The following is a 19,414-nucleotide window of genomic DNA, read 5'->3' as shown; positions in this document are numbered from 1 at the left end:
GTTGGAAACCTCGGTCCGGTCACGACAGGCAGCATCCCGAACAAAAGTTCTATATAGCCACTGGTCGAAGTGATGTCCCTAGCAAGTTCAAATTCATTGTTACCGATAAATTTGCAAGAAATCTCGTGATCTGGCAAGGTATTTGCAGCTGCGGCCAAAAAAAAAACCCAGGTTTTCGTGACAAACAAGACTATGGATTCCAAAATTTACAAGCAGGAGTGCCTGAAAAAACGAATTCTTCCGTACCTGTAAAGTTTTGGCCTGATTTGGCAAGCTGCCCTTACAGCGGAGAAGTTCTGCAGTGGTATCGAGACAACGGGGTAGATTTCTTCGAAAAGGACATCAATCCACCCAACTGCCCTCAATTCCACCCAATTGAGAAATATTGGGCATCTGTCAAACAGAAGTTGCAGAAGAGTGGAAATGTGACTCGGGATGAGACAGAGATGAAGAGATGGTGGAACAAAACGGCTGCTCAGGTTAGCCAACAGAGTGTCCAAAATATGATGAGTGGTATTCGATGCAAAGTTCAATAAATCGGAATATTTCTTTTTCACCATTTTTCCTTTAAAGTGCAATAAATGACCTTCATTTTGAGTACTCAAAATTTCGGTTACATCCGTTTTTTGCGTGCAGATATTAAATGACTCAAGCTTTAAAATGCCAAAGAATAATACCAAAAAAAGACAAGTAAATCAATTTATAAACAACAAAAATTGATATTTGGACACCAAAAGAATACATGTGCGGTATTGTTTTGATATGCATTTGCATAATTCGATATTGGAATGGGAAATGTGGGACATTTTTTTGGAATTATTTTGTGGTATTTTACCTCACCTAACGCACTCTAAAAAAACACCTGATTCATGCCAATTTAAGTCTGTGTTCCTGTATCATGTCAGTTCGTCGGTGGTAGTTCAGCTTATTAGGGATCATTCATAAAAGATGTAGTATAATATTGACCAGTTTTATACCCCGTACAGACTATGGCTTATATCATGTCATATAGGCTGTCTTGCAATGAGCACTCATACATCTAGTTTTCACCAAGGTTGCAAATACTCATTTCAGCTAAAACAATGTTTTTTTTTTAATTTTGAAATAATTAGATGCCATGATCATATTTTGAATTGGTAGGATACAAGAAGAGGTTGTAAAGAATGTGTTTGACATATTAAACCTGTTTATTTCACTTCATGATAGTCACAATCAGCGATTTTTCACACACTCACTCACTCACTCACTCAGCGATCAGCAAATCGCTGATTTTGACTCATAGAAAGCAAAATTTACAGGTTTTATGTTTCAAACGCATACTTTGTAACCTCTTCTTGTAAGTGACAAGTAAAACATGCCATCATACCATCTTTTGATTTTATTATTCCGAAAAACATTATTTAGCTGAAATGAGTATTTGCAACCTTGGTTTTCACTGGAAATCCTATGTATGAGTGCTCATTGCAAGACAGCCTATATGACATGATATAAGCCATAGTCTGTACGGGGTATTAGACACCCTCTCCCTACTCGTAGCGTATTTTGCTATACCTAATACATAGGTCACAAATTCTGAAACCCCCTCCTCCCTCAAATGCTACGCCATTTATGCATGTTCCCTTAGTGACAATTCTAGTGACATTTCTGTACCATCAACATTATCGATCAAACGATTTTCGAACAAAAATTCGTTATGATTGCCAGAATTTATTTGCGTTAAGTGAAAAAAATCTCTCCAAAACAAATCCAAGGAATTTTTCTCGACCCTATATGATTTTCAACTCTATGATGCATCTGGTTGTTACGCCTTGCACCAAAACTACGAATTATATTGTTTTAATATGCAAAACTGATTATGTAGTATCTTGTAACGCCCGATTCATTTGAAATGCATCCGATTGATATTTCCCGTATAAACAACGAACAAAAAGAAGGCCAAAAAAAATCTCCGGGCGTAATTCCTAAATCGCTAAATTTGTAAAAGAAGAACAATGGCGGAACATCAAACAAAAAATCCCCCAGGGTGTATTTCCTCGGCGTATCACCAGTGTTGGCAGGTCAAAGAGTGGAAGATCCAGGGGGTAAGAACATGTAAAAAAATATCAGGGCGTATGAGATTGTCTTCTCAATTTCACGGTAGAAAAACTTTTTGTTTTGTTTTTAGTGATGCATGTAAGATAACACTATTAACTATATTTCAAGCTAATAGAATCATCCAGAAAATGGGAAGACGTGAAATAGGATTAATTTTTAGGTCATCAAAATTCGGAAGCGATTTTCTCCATATGGTAATTTTGGAATTCCGTCCTTTTCAAATGTTAGTCTAGAAATGTTTGTATTGCTGAATGAGAAAAATATTGTTTAATCCAATTACGTTTTTTTTTCGAACCACCTCCCCCTAGATGCGTGACGTAATTTATGTATGACCTCTAATCAGTTTTTCAAAGGCCTTTTTTTGGAAACAAAACTTCTTGCGGTCTTTTCTCGTGAATCGGAGCTCGTCTACCCATACCAAACAACACTACCGGATAGTGGAAACTTTTCCCTACCTGATGGATAGGTGAGCTCCGATTCACGAGAACAGGCCTACAAAAGCCTGATAAGGCCTTTTCGATTGTAGATCTTGAATTATGGTCCAACTGCTCAATGTCATCGATGATAATTTAAGTCAGTGCAAGTGTAAACTTCCTTTACGTCAAACACAGACCGACCTTCGTTAGCACCTACTCGTCCGCATTCAATCCAAAACCAAGCCCAAATCATAAACAAAATCCTCGTCTGCCCAAACGACCCTCGTTCATCTTGCTCAGGTTGTTTCTTCCTTCTTTTTTTTCTTCGTCATCTTCTTCTTTCACCTTATCCACGAAAAGGACCTTCACTTTCCCACACGCAACACCGACGATAACTCTTGTACCAGCACAGACAGACACAGCACGCACACAAAAGGATCGGATTCGTATTCGATTATTTATCTTCTTCAATTCCACTTTCCGGCCATCACCGTAACAAAAGACGTACCAAACAATCTTCCCTTCCTTCAAGGACCTCTGTGGCTTTTCTCGGTCGCTTCACTCAATTTCTTCATTTTTTTTTCTCGATGATATTCTTCCTAATAGACAAATTCCAAACGCTTCGCATTGTCTGGCTTTGTTTTGGTTTCACCCTCTCAACCTGTTTCCTTCCTTCCCCTTCCATTTCCATCAACCCGTTTTCTGTTGTCTTCGTTCTAGTTCACTGCATTCCCAAACGAACGACACTGGCACTGACTTCTTCTGAGTTTTTTTTTTCCTGACACATTTCCCACATCTCACCGAATTCCAGCATCTCGGATGCTGCTGAAACCGATCTTGGCACTTGGCATCTAATTGAGCCTGATTAAGCTTTAATGCTGCAGTTGTCGAAGAGCGCCGGCCACTTTTGATCCATCCACTTAACCTTCGGGGTGCGGCGGCGGCCCTTTAGCACGCACCAGCTCAAGAGTCCCCCTGTCCCCCCGATCCGACGACAAACGACGACGACGACGACGACGACGACGAGTTGAAATTTTAATTAATGCTGGACTTGGTTTGGATTGTGTGTTAGGTTCTTTGCTTTGCGGTCCAACTGAAGAGGGCACTTGTTCACTTTTCCGATGAACTGTTATGCTTTCTGGAAAAACGTACAACATAACTGAACCGAAACTATCGAATCAAGTGGAATGGTTGTTGTTCAAGTTGAGGGTCTGGTTTTTTTGTTTTCATGTGCAAGTCAAGTGCGAAAAACTGCCGGGTTAGTCCGGTGGAACTAATCAATTCCGGTCGTAAAAAACAGCTAGCCGTATGTGTATAGACATACCCATTTGATAGACACAAAAGCGAAAAGTAGGTGCTAACGGTAAACGTCGCCCGTTGATGATGCAGGGAGATAGATAGAGAGAGAGCGCAATTGGGTACTTACCAAAACATTTCGTTGATTTTCCTTGTCCAGCAGAAACTCCATACTTTTGTGTGGCCTTCCGGGTTCATTGGCAACGGCTGTCGTCTGGCGGTCTTTAATCCCATTAACGCCGCCACCCAACCGACCTTTAGGTACCCCACTACCACCGCCACCGCCCATTGGGCCACCACCTCCGCCATGATGCACCTGCAGTTGGTGCATGTGCTGGGACGGGCCGCCGAGCTCCATCAGCGAACGAGTCTTGCCCGAAATGACTGTCTCGTGGGTATCCAGGTTAGTCTCGATGAGACCGATTTTCTGCTCACTACCCATAATGTGATTGAAGTAATTAGAGTTCTCAACGGTTAGCTGATGCTTCTGGTTTTGGTCTGTTCTAGCACTGCTGTACCGACCGACGGCCGAGGACAACGATCCTTCGGCAGCACTACCACTGTTCGAGCCCGTATCAGTGTCGTTGGTATACTGATGGCAAAAGGCACCGCCACCGCTGCCGTGGCTCTCGTCTGGATCGATTTCCGTTCTCGGCGGAGTCGACGAGGCACGGTGGGCATGCGCGTACCTTCCGGTCGGGGTAGAACGCTTCGCACACACACCAACAACCCGTGGGGGTTGCTTCGGCAGGGGTGGTTTTCCGCTCAACACGTGGTTTCGTGGACCACCGCTAGCAGTGCTACCAGTCGGGGTCAAGTTTATTATCGACGACGAATCCGACCGGAATGTGACATCGCTTTCGTTCGGACTGGTGTAAACCCGATCGGTTTGATCCTGACCGTGGCTGCCAATCTGCCGCAAGTAGTACTCTTCCGCGTCGAGTACTTCCTCCTCACCGGCGGGATCACTGACAACATTATCGACTCCGTTTACCTGCTTCGAAAACGGATCCTTCAAGGGGATGTAAATAAAATCCGACGACACAACCTTATCGTTGCCGTTGCTAGAGTCCTTCACTTTCGACGATTGTTTATCATTTACAGGCGGGCCAGTGGCAGTGCTGCCAATCTTTCCATTCGATGACCCACCGACGACACCACCATCTTTGTTTTTCTTCGATTTACCACGGAACGAGAAACGAAAACCGGACGACAAACGCGACAGGAAAGTCTTTCCCTTCTTCTCCGCCTTTCCATTCTTGAAGTTCTTAATTAGATTGTTATTATTGTTGACAAACTTCTGCTGCTGCTGCTGTGGTGGTTGCCGATTATCGTCGGTCAACTCGGCCGGAACGGACACACTTTCCGCATTGGCAGATGATGATTCTGAGGCGATCATGTTTCTGCTAGCGTCGACACCATTCGCGATCGCGGACGCCATTGTCGGGAGAGAACCTTTCTCGGCGATGATCACTTTCGTACTGACGTCGCTGACAGCGATCGCATTGTTTACACCACCACCGACGGCAACGACGCCGCCGCCGCCGATGCACCTATCGCCGTCTCGCTCTTCTTCACTTCGCTCTCTCCGTGAGAGAGAATCGTAATCGATGACGTCATCGTGCACGAAGCGATCGTGTTCGGCGTCGTTGGGCGACGCTGCCCGAAGCAATGAATCGAGTGCATCCAGCTGCTGTTGTTGTTGCTGCTGCTTATGATATTGATCATCCTCGTCGCCATTCCGATGATAATTGCCCAATGATGAATCAGCTTTATTTATGAGCTCACACAGCCCCGTCTCCACGCTGTTTGCATTGATCAGTGTGTTTGTTTGGGTGGCAATCAGATTGGCATGATCGTAATCGTCCTGATCGAAGTCTTCGTCATCGATGTCGATCTCGAAGTCCTGATTGGAGATGATGCTGGCGTTGTCGTCCGGATCAAGATCGGAGCTGTTGTCCTTCCAGATGATTTCCGACACGATCGGGCAGAAGCTGACGCCCTTGGACAGCCCGCACTTGGAGCTGGAGGCGGTCGTTAGAATGCCAGTGCTCTGGGAGACGAGGTCTCCGGTTGTGCCAATATCAAGACAGGACACATTCTTCAGTGAGTTGTGGTGGGCGTTCAGGCCACCTTCATCGTCGCTGCTGCCGTGGTAGTAGTTGAGGTTGGGCGTGCTCGATACAAATTCACGCTTTGCTACCACCACCGGGGCGTAGCACCGGGTCGCACTTGAATGATTAATATTCAAATCACTTGTTCGGTTGATTGCGCTGCTGCTGCCTTCGCCATTATATAAGTTGAGGGTGGATTCAGTCGGATCGAACGTGCAACGTTCTAAGCTTGCAGCGTAGCAGGTGACCAGATTGGTGGGATCCTGATCGAAGGTCCGTCTGCTGCCACCGTTCTGGCCTTCCAGTGGCGGAGGCGGGGATCGCACGTTGGCCGGAGCTGTTGAGTGGTGCGGGTTTGTTTTGATTTGCGTTCGTCGTGGCGGAGGTTGTGGAGGGGACGTGACCAGCGCGGTAAACGACGTTGGCTGCACCACCGCTGCCGATCGTTGTTCGTGCAAAAACGCCGCGATCGGTTCGTATGCATCGGCTTGATCGTTGATGATCGATAGAAGCGAATTGAAAACACCCCTTTCGTCGCCACCGACCGGAAAGATCCTCTCCTCTTCGTCGTCTTCGTCGAAGATCTTCTTCTGGTCCCACGATCCAGTGGCCATTTCCCGCGCACCTTGTCCCCCAAGTCTCGTTCCACTGCTCGTCCTGAATGTGTTTCTATTCAAATAATACTGCTTGCCGTCTGTCTCCGCATCACCATAGTCCAGCGCCGTCAGGTTAGCGTAACTAGCCCGAATGTTCACCCGAGGCCTAGCCACCGGTTCGAACGTCACCGTTTTCACACTTTTCACCACCGTCGTCGGAATGACCTCCGGTTCTTCTCGAAAATCGTACAAATTAAAGTTCTTACTCGCTACCGATTCCTGTCCCTGATTCCACGAGCAGTAATTCTCGGAACTGGCACCCGATTCACACAGTTCGAACGAATCGCACGATTCCGACTGGCTGCCCAACTCCGGAAGCCGAACACTCCCGCACAGATTCAAGCACTCTGGCACACTGGACACGGTAAAATTGACACCTCCGTACTCCAGGAAGTCGCTAACCTTGCGCTGACTTTGCTTCCGGCTACGAGCGCGAAAACGCTGCTGATCACTGTTGAACAGATCGGGTGAACTGGCCGAAATGATGGTTCTACGACGCCGGTACTGCTGCTGCGGTCGCGGTCGCTTTCGTGAGACGGCAAGCTGGTGCTCTATGTCATCTCTCTGTTGGTGCTGCTGCTGTTGGCGGCGATGATGACTATTTTTAGGTTTCGCTTCGGCACGATGGTGACGATCCAGAATTGTTGTCGTCGTCGGTTCAAGTGAATCTGTAGAATTGTGCCGGGACGAGGATGAAGATGCTGACGACGACGACGACGACGACGATGAGGATGACGGGGGAATCACTTTAGTCGTTACGACGAACGGCAGCTCTGCAGCACCCGTCGAGCGCGAATGTTTACTTGCGTCTAAATCTATTTTTGTACAATTATGAATATTAGTTTTCGCGGCATCGGCGGCGGCGCTCGCAGTGAACCAATGTTCTGGCTTGTTACGTTCGTACTTATTGGATAGACTTTCCTCGCTGTTGCACTGTTGTATGCGATGAACTTCTTGGCCTTTTGGCGCTCCCTGCGCTCCTCCACCGCCCTGCTGCTCCTCGTGCTCCTCCTCGTCCACATCGCACACCGTCGAAAGGCGGTTTTCCTGGTGGAAGGAAGCATGCCGCTGCTGCTGGTCGTAAAAGTCCATCTGCACCGGCGGATCCATAAACATGTTTACATTTTCGGCTGAACCGAAATTGGTCCAGCTCTTCGACTTGACCCGTAGATTGTTCATATTGAAATGCAAATGATCGCAATAGCCACTGTCTTCACTCAAACTTTCGATCGAATTCTTCGTCCGGAGCTGATTCAACGACCGACGCCTTTCAGAGCACCGCTGCGGACACCGGACCAATCCGTCCGCCTCATCCGAGGAACTTTTCGCCACCTGCGACTCACTGGGACTTGGCGTATTGTCGTGATTGTTCAGATCACACTCGTCACTGGCATAGTTGCAACTGCTTCCGTCGCCACTGCTACCAGCACTGCTCACACTCGACGACGAGTATAGTTCAGAATCGCTCGTATTAAGCACCGGTTGTTGTGTACCTCCTCCTCCGACGACCCCTCCGAGCTTACCCTGCTGCTGAATCAGATTAGTTGCCGTAAGTAGGTTGCCTTTCTTGCTGGGGCTGCTGTAGAACCCAACCGTATCACCGCCCACGATCGCACTTCTGAGACCTTCACCGACGGCGGCGCCTCCACCTCCTTCAGATATCAAGCCTGCACTGCTGGCGTACAACGAGGGTGACGATCCGGACAACGGAGCGGACGCTACGGCCACCGATTCATTCTGCAACTGGCGCTCTAACGATTCGAACTGGATCAGCGACGACGATCGACTCAGCGACGCGTACGACAGACTATCGGAATCCGTAAACAGATCATGCCCGATCTCGTCGAATCGTAATCTAAAATTAGAGAAAAATTAGAAATTAATTCACCGTGCAAAATCTAATACACACTCTAGAGGTTTTCTGCATCTGGATCGATGGCGGCCCGCGAGAGAAATGATCGCAAAATCGTCCCAACTCCCAGTGGCCAGCCTCCAACCAATCAGCCAATTTTGCAATCCCTCCTCTTTCCGCGACGCCAAGATCAATCGCAGCTGCTGCAGTAACAGATCGGAATCGCATTATTACAGAGCAGTCAACGGAGCGTGACTTTTGCAAATGCCAACAACAGAGCATCAGCAACAGCCAAAGTGAAAGAGAGATTTCAACACACCCAAAACATGAAAACACAACACTTTCTTTAGCTGTTCCTTCGCGCGCTAAAGCGCGATCTCCCCTCACCCCCCGATTTATCCTCTCACCTCTTGTTCCTCCTGTTTCTCTGTTTTGCTGTTTTTTTTTTTTTATTCGATTCGAATTCGCGCCGTCGGTCGTGGTTAAGATGATACTGAAAAGTCTCGACTGCGAGAGTAGATTTGGACGAAATGCGCGATTTTCCCAACGTAAAAAAAAACAACCGACTACCGTTTCACAACTCACTAAATCTCACTAGTCACACCAATTAAAGGCAAAAAAAAAATCACAATCCAATTCCCTACAATCCTGCCACACGTTTCCAGTTCGACATCAGCGTCTTGAGTAGTTCCAGCTGTTGGTCTCGCGCGCGGTATGGCGTCCAGCCAGCGACGCCGGCATACTCATCGTCGGTCGGTTGTCGTTGTTTGGATGGAGGCAAATAATATTTAAAAAAAAAAACAGGAGAATAACGCTAAAATCCGCGGCGGAGGAGAGCTGAGTGCTGACTACCTTGCCTGCCATGTCGTATATCGAGGTATACGGACGTTGGACGTAGGTTTGTTGTTTCCACCAACGTAAGTATGCGCGCGCGTGTTCGGGAAGTCGCGATCGTAAAGTGGTGTGAGGAATTTTCAGCGGCCCGCTCCAAGTGGGGTCGCTGTTCTGTGAGTGAGGTTGGAGATGGGGAAGAATGTTTACATTCACAGTTCGTAAAAGTATTGTGAATTTATCTTACTACGATGCAACATAAATGGAGCATCGTATATCAAACAGATTTACATTATACATACAGGGTGTCGACTCAAAGTCGAAAAAAAAATTCCCTGACTTTCCCTGACTTTCCAGTGGGTTTTCAGAAAAATTCCAGTCCACAAAACTCCGATATTTAAACCTAAGAAGTTACAACGTGATGTGCTTTATTATAACGTAGTGCAAATTACGATAAGTTTAAAATGAGCAGCAGAGTAAGCTTTCGAAAATATCAAGAATAGCATACTCATGGCACCTTGATACTAATACAATTTTTACAGAACATCTCTCTCAATTTGAGTTCATAATGGCACAACTATATAAAAATCAACCCGTAGACGATCCTTTCTCTTTACCAGTGTTCGGAAAATCATTCTCAAATCTCATTCATTGCGAGAATAAACTCGCGTGCGAATGTGGCAAACACAATTCACGCTTGAGATTCTCATGCATATTTACGCACTCACACTCACAACGTCGAAAAATCATTCCAACTTTAAACTCATAAAAAAAAACCACTCAAACGTCAATTGATACCATGGTTATGCATGTTTTGTTAGTTTTCCAACCCCTGATGCGCAAACAATAGTAATAACAATAAATAACGTCAAAATATAAATTAATTAATTTTTGAGCCTGAAAACTCATCGGTGATTTTTGCGACAATCACGGAACCAAATGTTGTTCATTTAAATCAAAAATATTAATGTTCATTATATAAACATATGAGTAATTCAAAGTAAATTTGAAACATGTTTGAAACAAAAATATTTATTTTTGGATTAAATTCAAAAGCATGTTTATTTAAACAATATAGAATTTGGGTAAACGATTTTTAGCGTGTCCAGCCTTGTTTATACTCGGCAGAAATTGACTCGGAAAACGTGAAACCGAGTAAATGGATCCGAAAACCCATCTAGGTAAGTGTCCAAATTATGTTCCAGCTCCGATCCCCATAACACTCGTAATACCCAAGACGTCGAAAGAAAAACGACAATTCGAAATGGATGCTGAATCTATTCCGGATCCTCTCCCTTCTCCCGACAACAAACGTTGAAAGAGGATCAACTTCAGAAATAACAGATTCCAATGAATTGGAATCCCCCGACACTCACCCCGACAGGCCTTTTGGAACCCGGACTAGAACACCATCATCCACGCCATCCACAGACCACCCTTTATCGACCCCAAAAATAGTGGGAATTTACATGTTCTGTCTGCAGACTTTTCTTCTATTTATATGCTATCCATTTTCTGTTTCTTTTTCGCGCTTTCAAATACTAAAATAGTTTAAGATAGTTAGTTTGTTTTAAAAATGAAAAAAAATATTTAAAATTAACAAATTTATGCTTGTTCATTTTGACAACAAAATGTTTTCACGTTTATTTAGGGTCGAATATTTTTAAAATAAACGTAACATTATTTTTATTTTTTACATAGATTGTATTGACTTCAAAAATGGAATACGTTTGCAATAAGCCTTTTTTTTATTTTTGTGGCCACACACTTAGAAATAACTAATTTTACACGTGACGGAATCCATCTTTGACATAAAGGATCAGAAGTAAACAATTTTTTTATGTAAAATTAAGTGCACCGAGACTGAAAATTTCGTTATTCGATGAAAAGTACGTTTGATTGAGTTGAATTTTGCGCCTGTTATGACTCAATTTTATGTCCAAATTGACGCTCGTATATGTCAGTCTCAGAGCACCCAAATTTACATGATTTTTTCTAAGTGTGCAGAACAAACTTTAAACGTTTAAATTTTCCTCAAATATGTTTGTTTCGACGATAGATTTTTCTGCTTATGATTTGAGCAGAACAATTTTCTCCTGCAAACTCTCGCCCTTTTTTTTTTGAGCATCTTCCAATAACTTTCTTCGCTTATTCTCTAGATGTTTCGCTTCTGCTTCTCTCTGGCGTTTCAACAATTTCGCTTTGTCAGAATCGAGAGCTTCTTTCATACGATGTCTACATGGAAAGCGAATACGAATTTCGAACTCGCTGAATAAGTTCATTCAAAATTTGTAAGTTTTCCAACCCGCCTGATGAGTAACACCATCATAGATCTGATGTCGCGCAACGACTGTCTCTTCCCTCATGTTTTCAAAAAGACATTCTGCATTTACTGAAAAACCTCTTTCTGCATTGGCGTTGCCATGCGATAAGCAGCAAATCATTTTCTAAAACCAACAATAGTTCTGAATACGCCGACCAATAACCTGTGCCATTTACCTGTGCAATATTGTTCAGATGATCAATATTAATGAACCTTTCCATAATGCCTCTAACCATTTGAGACATCGCGTTGAGCTTGAGCTTGAGCTTGATTGACCGCCCACGGTTGCTACTCTGTTATTGCCAGATCAGCTGTAATTACACAGAGAACCAATAGACGATGCTTGGGACTAGCAATCATCCTCAATGTGTAAAAACTGGTGATCTTAAATTAGGCAATACCAGCGCCGGCCGCGCCCGAACACAGGTCAAGAAAGGAAGGGGAAGGATTGTGTTGACATGACACTCGCTTTGATGGAAGCCGAGAACACCTCTGCACTTCCACGAGGAATCACTGGGATGTTGGATAAGAGGGTTGGGTTTGCAGCAGGGTTCGTTTTGGTAAATGATAAGCTGAATTGATTTCCTAACGATCATATAACGCGAAGGAGCTTGGGACTAAACCCACGGTCTTCTGCTCAGTAAGCAAAACGTTTGCCACTAGGCAGACGAGCACCTTTTTAATCACCGAGTTGCTGTTATTACCATGTAGTCATGTTAACAAATAAAACGATTGACGAATCTTGAATGTGGATGGGCCTGAGATTAGACTCATGATGTTCTGCTCAGTAAGTAAAAACGGTTGCTCTAAGGCCACCGAGCCCCTCATATCACATAATACCGTTGCTCAAATTTGTGTATCCATTCAAACCCGGAACCAACGACAACAACGAGTTTCGCAAAATACACGATACACAAGCGATTTTACCATAAATCTCTTTGATATGTAAGGACCTGGAACCGCGTTTTTCTGCTCAGTAAGCAGGCCACTGTAACCGACGATCTTTCAAATCCGAAAACTAAAAACTACGAAAAAGTACTTAGGCCTTCATTAAGTTCCACTTTCACGCGACGTTCAATGACAGGGTCCTATCCAGGATTACATCTGAAAAATCCAAATCTGGCCAACGCCCACCTAAACCTGTTCTAATCCACCTGAAATGACTAACGAATGGAAGACTTTGACTACCCAGCCATGCAATAGTCTCATTCCGTGCCTTATGGCTACTTGATGATTCTATTGCGCTCATCTTTTGGCACCACCCAGGGGAGACTTGGTCCTGTACCCAATGCTTAACTTATCTCCATTCCACTCAGCTACTCGTAATTTCTTGTGATATAGTGGGCGGAATATTATTATATGAGACAATTCAATGCAGACGTCTTTCCAAATTTGGCAGATCGACAGGTAATCGTTGATTTTCCACGATAGTCGCTATTCAACAACTCGCAACGTCCCATCGTCAACGCCTGCTATGAGAATTCCCCATTGCAGACGCCAACGAAATGATGTCATCGAGCTATCGATCAACTACCCTGGTTATCGCCTGGTACCTTATAGTACGATGCTAGGAGGCGAACCGGAAGAATCGATGAGCTACCTCCCCCTCTAACCATTTGAGACATCGCGTTGTACAAAAAAGGTACCATAGAGTTATCCGTCTGAAATTCGCATAGAAATGGCTCAAGTTCGATACCAACTGATTCGAAGAAAGCCAGCTTAATACCACGTTCAGACTACAGAGTTATAACATGTTATAACGGTTGTCAAATAATTGCAACACAAAAACCACCATCAAGGCACTGATATAACATGTTATAACCATAGAGGTAACTCTGATATAACTCTGTAGTCTGAACGTACTATTAGCCATCAGCAGCGAGTCACTCAAACAGTTTTTAATATCTTGGTAGGAAGCCGAGGTTGGTTCGATTTTGTCTTTCTGGACGCCTTGAATAAATTTTCGTATTTGCGGAATAATTTCCATTGCCCTCTGAACAGCACCACTATTATCCAACCATCGGTGGCCGCAAAAAATTAACGGGAATATGGTAGATCCGGAATATGTACATCGTGAAAAACGCTCGTCTTGCTGGTACATCTTTGAAGATATTGTAGATACCACGCAAATATTTGACAACATCCCAACTGATACTGCGAACACTATCTGTTAGAGCCAGAAGACAAAAAGTATCGATGCCACAGTTTTGCATGTGCATCCCTAGAAAACTGTATATGAGAGAGAATCTCTCCTGCCGAGCCGCTCTTGATCCCTATTGACGAGTGCACGGATGGATTTGAGTTCACTCACTCGACAAAAAGTGACACAACAGCGGGGCCCTGTTTACTAAAAATGAACACATATATGTTCATTTTTAGTAAACAGGGCCCCGCTGTTGTGTCACTTTTTGTCGAGTGAGTGAACTCAAATCCATCCGTGCACTCGTCAATGTACATACAGCTGACGATCGATCGCTACCGATCGGGTCAGCTGTGTGGCACATAGGTAGGGGAATTGACGTATTCTCGGCAACCTAAGCAGCGATCATCTTTCTATAGTCTTTTTCTCTAAGGAACGCACACATATGCAGTATTGGTTTGTTTACAATCTTTTGCTGCCAGCTGCTCTAACAATTTCAGTCGAAAGAATTATCAAAAACTGTTTTGAAACGCTTTTACAAAGCTCCAATCTTCTCTAGTGAGAGCGACTATTGTGGGCAACATCTTTTTATTCGGCAACCTTTCTATTTGAGCTGCGTGTTAAACGGCTGTGCTTTCATCGGCAACTCGAAATCAGCAGCATTTTGAAGTGCGTGTGTTTCATTTCAAGAAAACCCTGCTAGATTACTTTTTCTCAGTGAAAAAAATGTAATCAAATTGAAGTTGAAAGCCTTAAGAAACGTTTGAATGCATTCAGAGAAGTGTTTTCGTAAGAAAATCCAGCGAAATTAGCGTTTTAATTTGGGTTGCCGAAAATAGTCTGTCATGCCGAAGCCGTCATTTCCCCTACGTAGATAAAAAATATCAGTTACAATAAACCGTCGCGGAGGAAACATCTCCTTAGTAATTTCGTCCTGTAATAGATGTATTTTTGTGTTCGCGTAATAAAAGGTGTTTGTATGTAAACCGCGAGTTTTTCATGTGTCCGAAAGATTTCCCGCGACGGGCGCGAACACTATCCTTGAATGCATTATGCAAAATATGCAGCCCACAGCTTCCTAGATCTATCAGCTTCTCGCCACCTTTTTAGGCCCATCCATGGACACTTACAGCAACTTGTTCGAAGGGATCAGTATTGGGAAAATATCAAAAAATCAAATCTCACCAACGCCTAAGATCACGCTTGATTTTCGTGGACAAAAATCAACAAGCAAACAACTGCGGTTGATTTTGCAAGCTGTGATATCGCAGCTCGGAATATCAAGCTAACTTAACTCACCAGCTGCAAATCTCAGCAAACTGTGGTGAGATTGAGTTTCATAATTTTTGCTTTACACCCGAATGCAACCGAAACTTCCATAACGGCTGGCAGCAGTCGCTTCGTGTCTGCCATCGGTGAAGAGTAAAAAGAGTAAGTAAACGATGTGCAACGGAATCATTTTTGTGTCGAGTCAACTTTCAGCTTGATTTTTGCACGTTGTTAATAGTCTCGCAATATCAAAGGAGCTTGTAAAATCAATATCAAGCATGATATGTTCCAATATCACGCGTGGTATTGCGAGCACATGAGAGCGGAAAAATATCAATTGATTTCTGATTTTGCCAACACTGGAAGGGATACCGGCAAGGGCTTACATAAACGCAGCGAGTAGATCTGATGTCTGGGATCTTCCCCAAAACTTTGACGTCATGTAACGAGTTGCCACCTCGTTTTTCGAATATCCCAGAATCGGGCATTCAAATTCATTTGTTTTTTGTGGTCAAACCGTTCGTCAAACCGTACAACAAAAAAGCTGGACTTTTGAAGTGTTATTTTCAGCTCTGCTATGCCAAACATATCCAGGTCACGTCCTAGCTGAACCTTAGCGGCGATTTGACTGTCGAAAAACAGCTCTTTGCCCCATTGCACCAGTTTTGGGGTAAACGAACTAGAGAGGGTACCAAAAAGCAAAGTACCAAAATCAATGTGAGGTAGACGCGCTATATAAGGTTATATATTAAAATTGACAACCACAGCATACCCCCTGGCAAATTAGTAAAGGACTACATTTTCAAAATCAGGAAGGCCTGATTATTTTTCTGAACGAAGCGGAATTGAAAAAAAGCCAAATGAAACAACACAAAATTTGTGTTTTAACGCAAAATACTCAATTCGGCTATTTTGGTTCGTTTCAATGTCAATGTTAAATTGCCTAGAATCAATCAAAAATATCATTTTTTATCCCTGACCTACACTAAAATTCCCTGACATTCCCTGACTATCCAGGTTTTTTCAGGTAGTCGACACCCTGTAAAAAGAAGTCTACGACTTCAAATACTAATCAGCGACAAATATAAAAATGGTTTCCATTGCTTAAAAATACAATTTGCATTTCAAGCTTATTGCTTATAGCATATTAGCTTTTCGCCCGCTCTCAACTTAGTGTTCTTTGAAGCACTTTCACATTCTAATTTATGGCTTTCATATGCCCAAGGAAGTCGAGAAATTTTCCAGCCCGAAACATTAATAGACCGCATGGGAACAGAACCCAGCCGCCTCCAGCATTGACTTGCTTCGTAGCTGCGCCTTTACAGACTGAGCTATCGAAAAAACACAAACAATATCATCTTCAGTTGATTAAGTTCTTGGAAGTATAAATTATTAGTATTTAGTGAACATAATAAAACACCCTCACATTATGAGATTCTATTGAATAAAAGAAACCAAGCTTTTCTGAAACATTATTTTAAAACATTTCTGCATTTTAATTTGAAATGCAAGTTTACTTGAAACGATTAACATCCAAATCCCAATAAAAAAAAAAATAGGGTGCATAGAACAAATTAATCATTTTGCTCGACCATTGTGCACAGAGATGGCGCTGTTCCGCTGTAGGAAGTGATAAAAATCCTCATATAGAAATTGAGAGAAGTGGGAATAATTCGCTTTTGGTGCATATTCAGGTCAAAAAAAAAGTGAACGGCAACCTGAAGAAATTAGTCAGGAATATGTCGTTCAGTTTTTTCCCGAAAATTATTGTTAAACAAGCTACAATTAAATAAAAATGATTTTTCCGCATATATTCTTACCTGCTCTACTACCAGTCCTCAGAGAGCCAAAAAAAAAACAAATTTGAAGGAGAAAATTTGCTCTCACGACACTCTTTTTGTGATTTCCCTTTCACAGACTACAAAATAGAGTACCTGACACTGCAAAACATGTCTGCTACCTCTATATATGCATTTTGATTAACATTCGAAGTCCCTCATTTTTATACATTTTGTCCAGAAAATAGCTCACCCCTCACAGGATTTCCCGCCGATTTCTATGAATGGGGTGGGGCAGCAAAATTTAAATATGAATCCAACAGACATCAGTAAAGCAGAAGAAATCAACGAAATGGTAACACAATTAAAAAATAAGTTAAATTCATCTCCTGATGATAGAAATGAGCAGATAAAAGTTTTATCAGTGTTACCGCACTCTTCGTCAATAAATAAAATCGAAGAAGAGTTCAATGCACCGGTATGTATGGTAAGACAAATGAAAAAAAATAGTTAAAGATCAAGGTACTATTTGTACCACTAGTGCACGAACTAGGCATTGAATCAGTGAATTAGACAAAAAGACTATTATAGATTTCTTTGAAAGTAATGATATAAGCAGGCCAATGCCTGGAATTAATGATTACGTATCTGAACTTCGAAACGTATGAGTAAAAATTGGCTTCACCTTATTTACAACGTTGAGACCTAAACATTGTAGGCTACTTGATAGTAAAGGTATCCATAATGTGTGTGCACAATCCACGAAAATGTAAAATTAATGCTAAATAGTTTAGGAATTGTACCCCAGGAAGAAATAATGGATAAACTGCTTTGTAATTTTTCTATATGACGACAGAGTGTTATTTTCGAGCTTGCAAGAAATGTGAATGAAGAAGTTGCAGACGAACTTGCTGCACTATTAGAAGAAAGTACATCGTTGTAACATGGAGAACATTATGAAACCTGCAGATGAGTTTGCACGTACTTCGTAGATAAAATTTTAAAGGTAATCACTCATGACTTTTTTGTAAAGAACAAAAAATATTCTTAAAGAGAAGGTGAATTAACTTTAATTTGTGATTTTTCTGACAACTATTAATTTATTGTATGGCGCCGGCGGTGTAGTGGTAAGCATGATAACCTCTCCCCCCAGCAGGCCTGGGTTCAATCCCAGTAGGCGCCGCCGGGATGTTCTGAGGCATAACATCCCTGATCACGCCTTCCTTCGGAAGGGAAGTAAAGTCGTTGGTCCCCGGTTCATGAGTTGATGGGTCGATAGGTAGGGTCCAGGTGGCGTCGTCGGTAGCATTGGTGCCCAGCACGGAAAACAAGATCGACGGAAAACAAATTAAGGAAAAAGAAGAGTATTGGCCCCATGATACAATAGCAGTTCAATTGTTCGTTTCAAAACCAGTCTTCAAGGTGCAGCACAGCACTGATGTGCAAGCGCTTTTGCACTTACCTGAGCATTCATTCTATGTTCACGCATGCGCTCAGACAAATGAACTTGCACCCCAGCATGAGTGCAATGTTTACGTTCGAACATCGGTTGCTTCAGCGTTTGAAAAACATCGTCGTACTCAAGCGCAGCTCAACTTTGCTTTCCGTTGTCATTGTGTGACTGGAAAACGCGATACATTTTCAGCGTGGTGGAAAACTCATTTTTATCCGAAAATCTATTATTGGAAGGAAGTTATTGCTGGTAAGTACCCCGGAAGCGGATTTTTTTTTTTTTTTTTTTTTAACTTCATTTGTTCCAAATTCAAAATAAATTACATTTCATTTTTAACCTAGGTGCTCCAGTTACTGCAGTAACGTACCAGCCTTAATTGTTATGATATACATCGAAGTGTTTTTACATTGTTCCTGTCTTGGCAATTCAGTATTTTAAACAGGTTTTTGTTTTTGCATGTCTGTATAACAATTGATATCTTAAAACTTAAAACTAAATCTTATCTAAGTATAAAGGGAATTAATCGTTGCAATTGAGGATTGCAACGATTTTTGCCTGAAATTATTCATTATTTTGTTGGACATTTGCTCTAAAGTCTCAACATTCGAAATTCTATGTACCTCGGTAGTACTGTACCAGGGAGGCAACTTCAAAATCATTTTCAGAACTTTGTTCTGAATCCTTTGAAGTGCTTTTTTCCTGGTCGTGCAACAACTAGACCATATTGGCACAGCGTAAAGCATGGCCGGTCTAAAAACTTGTTTAAATATTAGAAGTTTATTCGTCAGGCAAAGTTTGGATTTCCTGTTTATAAGAGGATACAAACATTTAATATATTTGTTACATTTGGCTTGAATGCCCTCAATGTGATCTTTAAAAGTTAATTTTTGGTCAAGTATTAATCCAAGATATTTCACTTGGTTTGACCAGGAAATTGGAACTCCGTTCATAGTGACTATGTGACTACTACTAGGTTTCAAAAACGAAGCTCTAGGCTTATGTGGAAATATTATAAGTTGAGTTTTGGAAACGGTGGGACAAATCTTCCATTTTTATAAATAAGAAGAGAAAATATCTAAACTTTTCTGCAGTCTGCTGCAAATAACACGAAGACTTCTTCCTTTAGCGGAAATGCCTGTGTCATCAGTGAACAAAGATTTGTGGCAACCCTGAGGCAAATCAGGGAGGTCCG

General features: G+C 42.7%; 1 protein-coding gene across 1 annotated transcript in view; it reads right to left on the bottom strand.

Moving 5' to 3' along the window:
- Positions 1-19,414, bottom strand: part of LOC135700605 (uncharacterized) — a 474,339-nt gene that overhangs the window by 270,529 nt on the left and 184,396 nt on the right. The window contains exon 4 of the mRNA XM_065221151.1: positions 3,937-8,431. Coding sequence (XP_065077223.1) covers positions 3,937-8,431 — 4,495 coding nt within the window. The remainder of the gene's footprint in view (positions 1-3,936; positions 8,432-19,414) is intronic.

Source organism: Ochlerotatus camptorhynchus, unplaced genomic scaffold (assembly GCF_037179485.1).
Source record: "Ochlerotatus camptorhynchus isolate MF236.1 unplaced genomic scaffold, CSIRO-AGI_Acam_v1.1 ptg000012l, whole genome shotgun sequence".
Taxonomy (NCBI): Eukaryota; Metazoa; Arthropoda; class Insecta; order Diptera; family Culicidae; genus Ochlerotatus; species Ochlerotatus camptorhynchus.
Note: the sequence above shows the minus strand (reverse complement) of the source record. Positions and strands in the feature narration are given on the sequence as shown.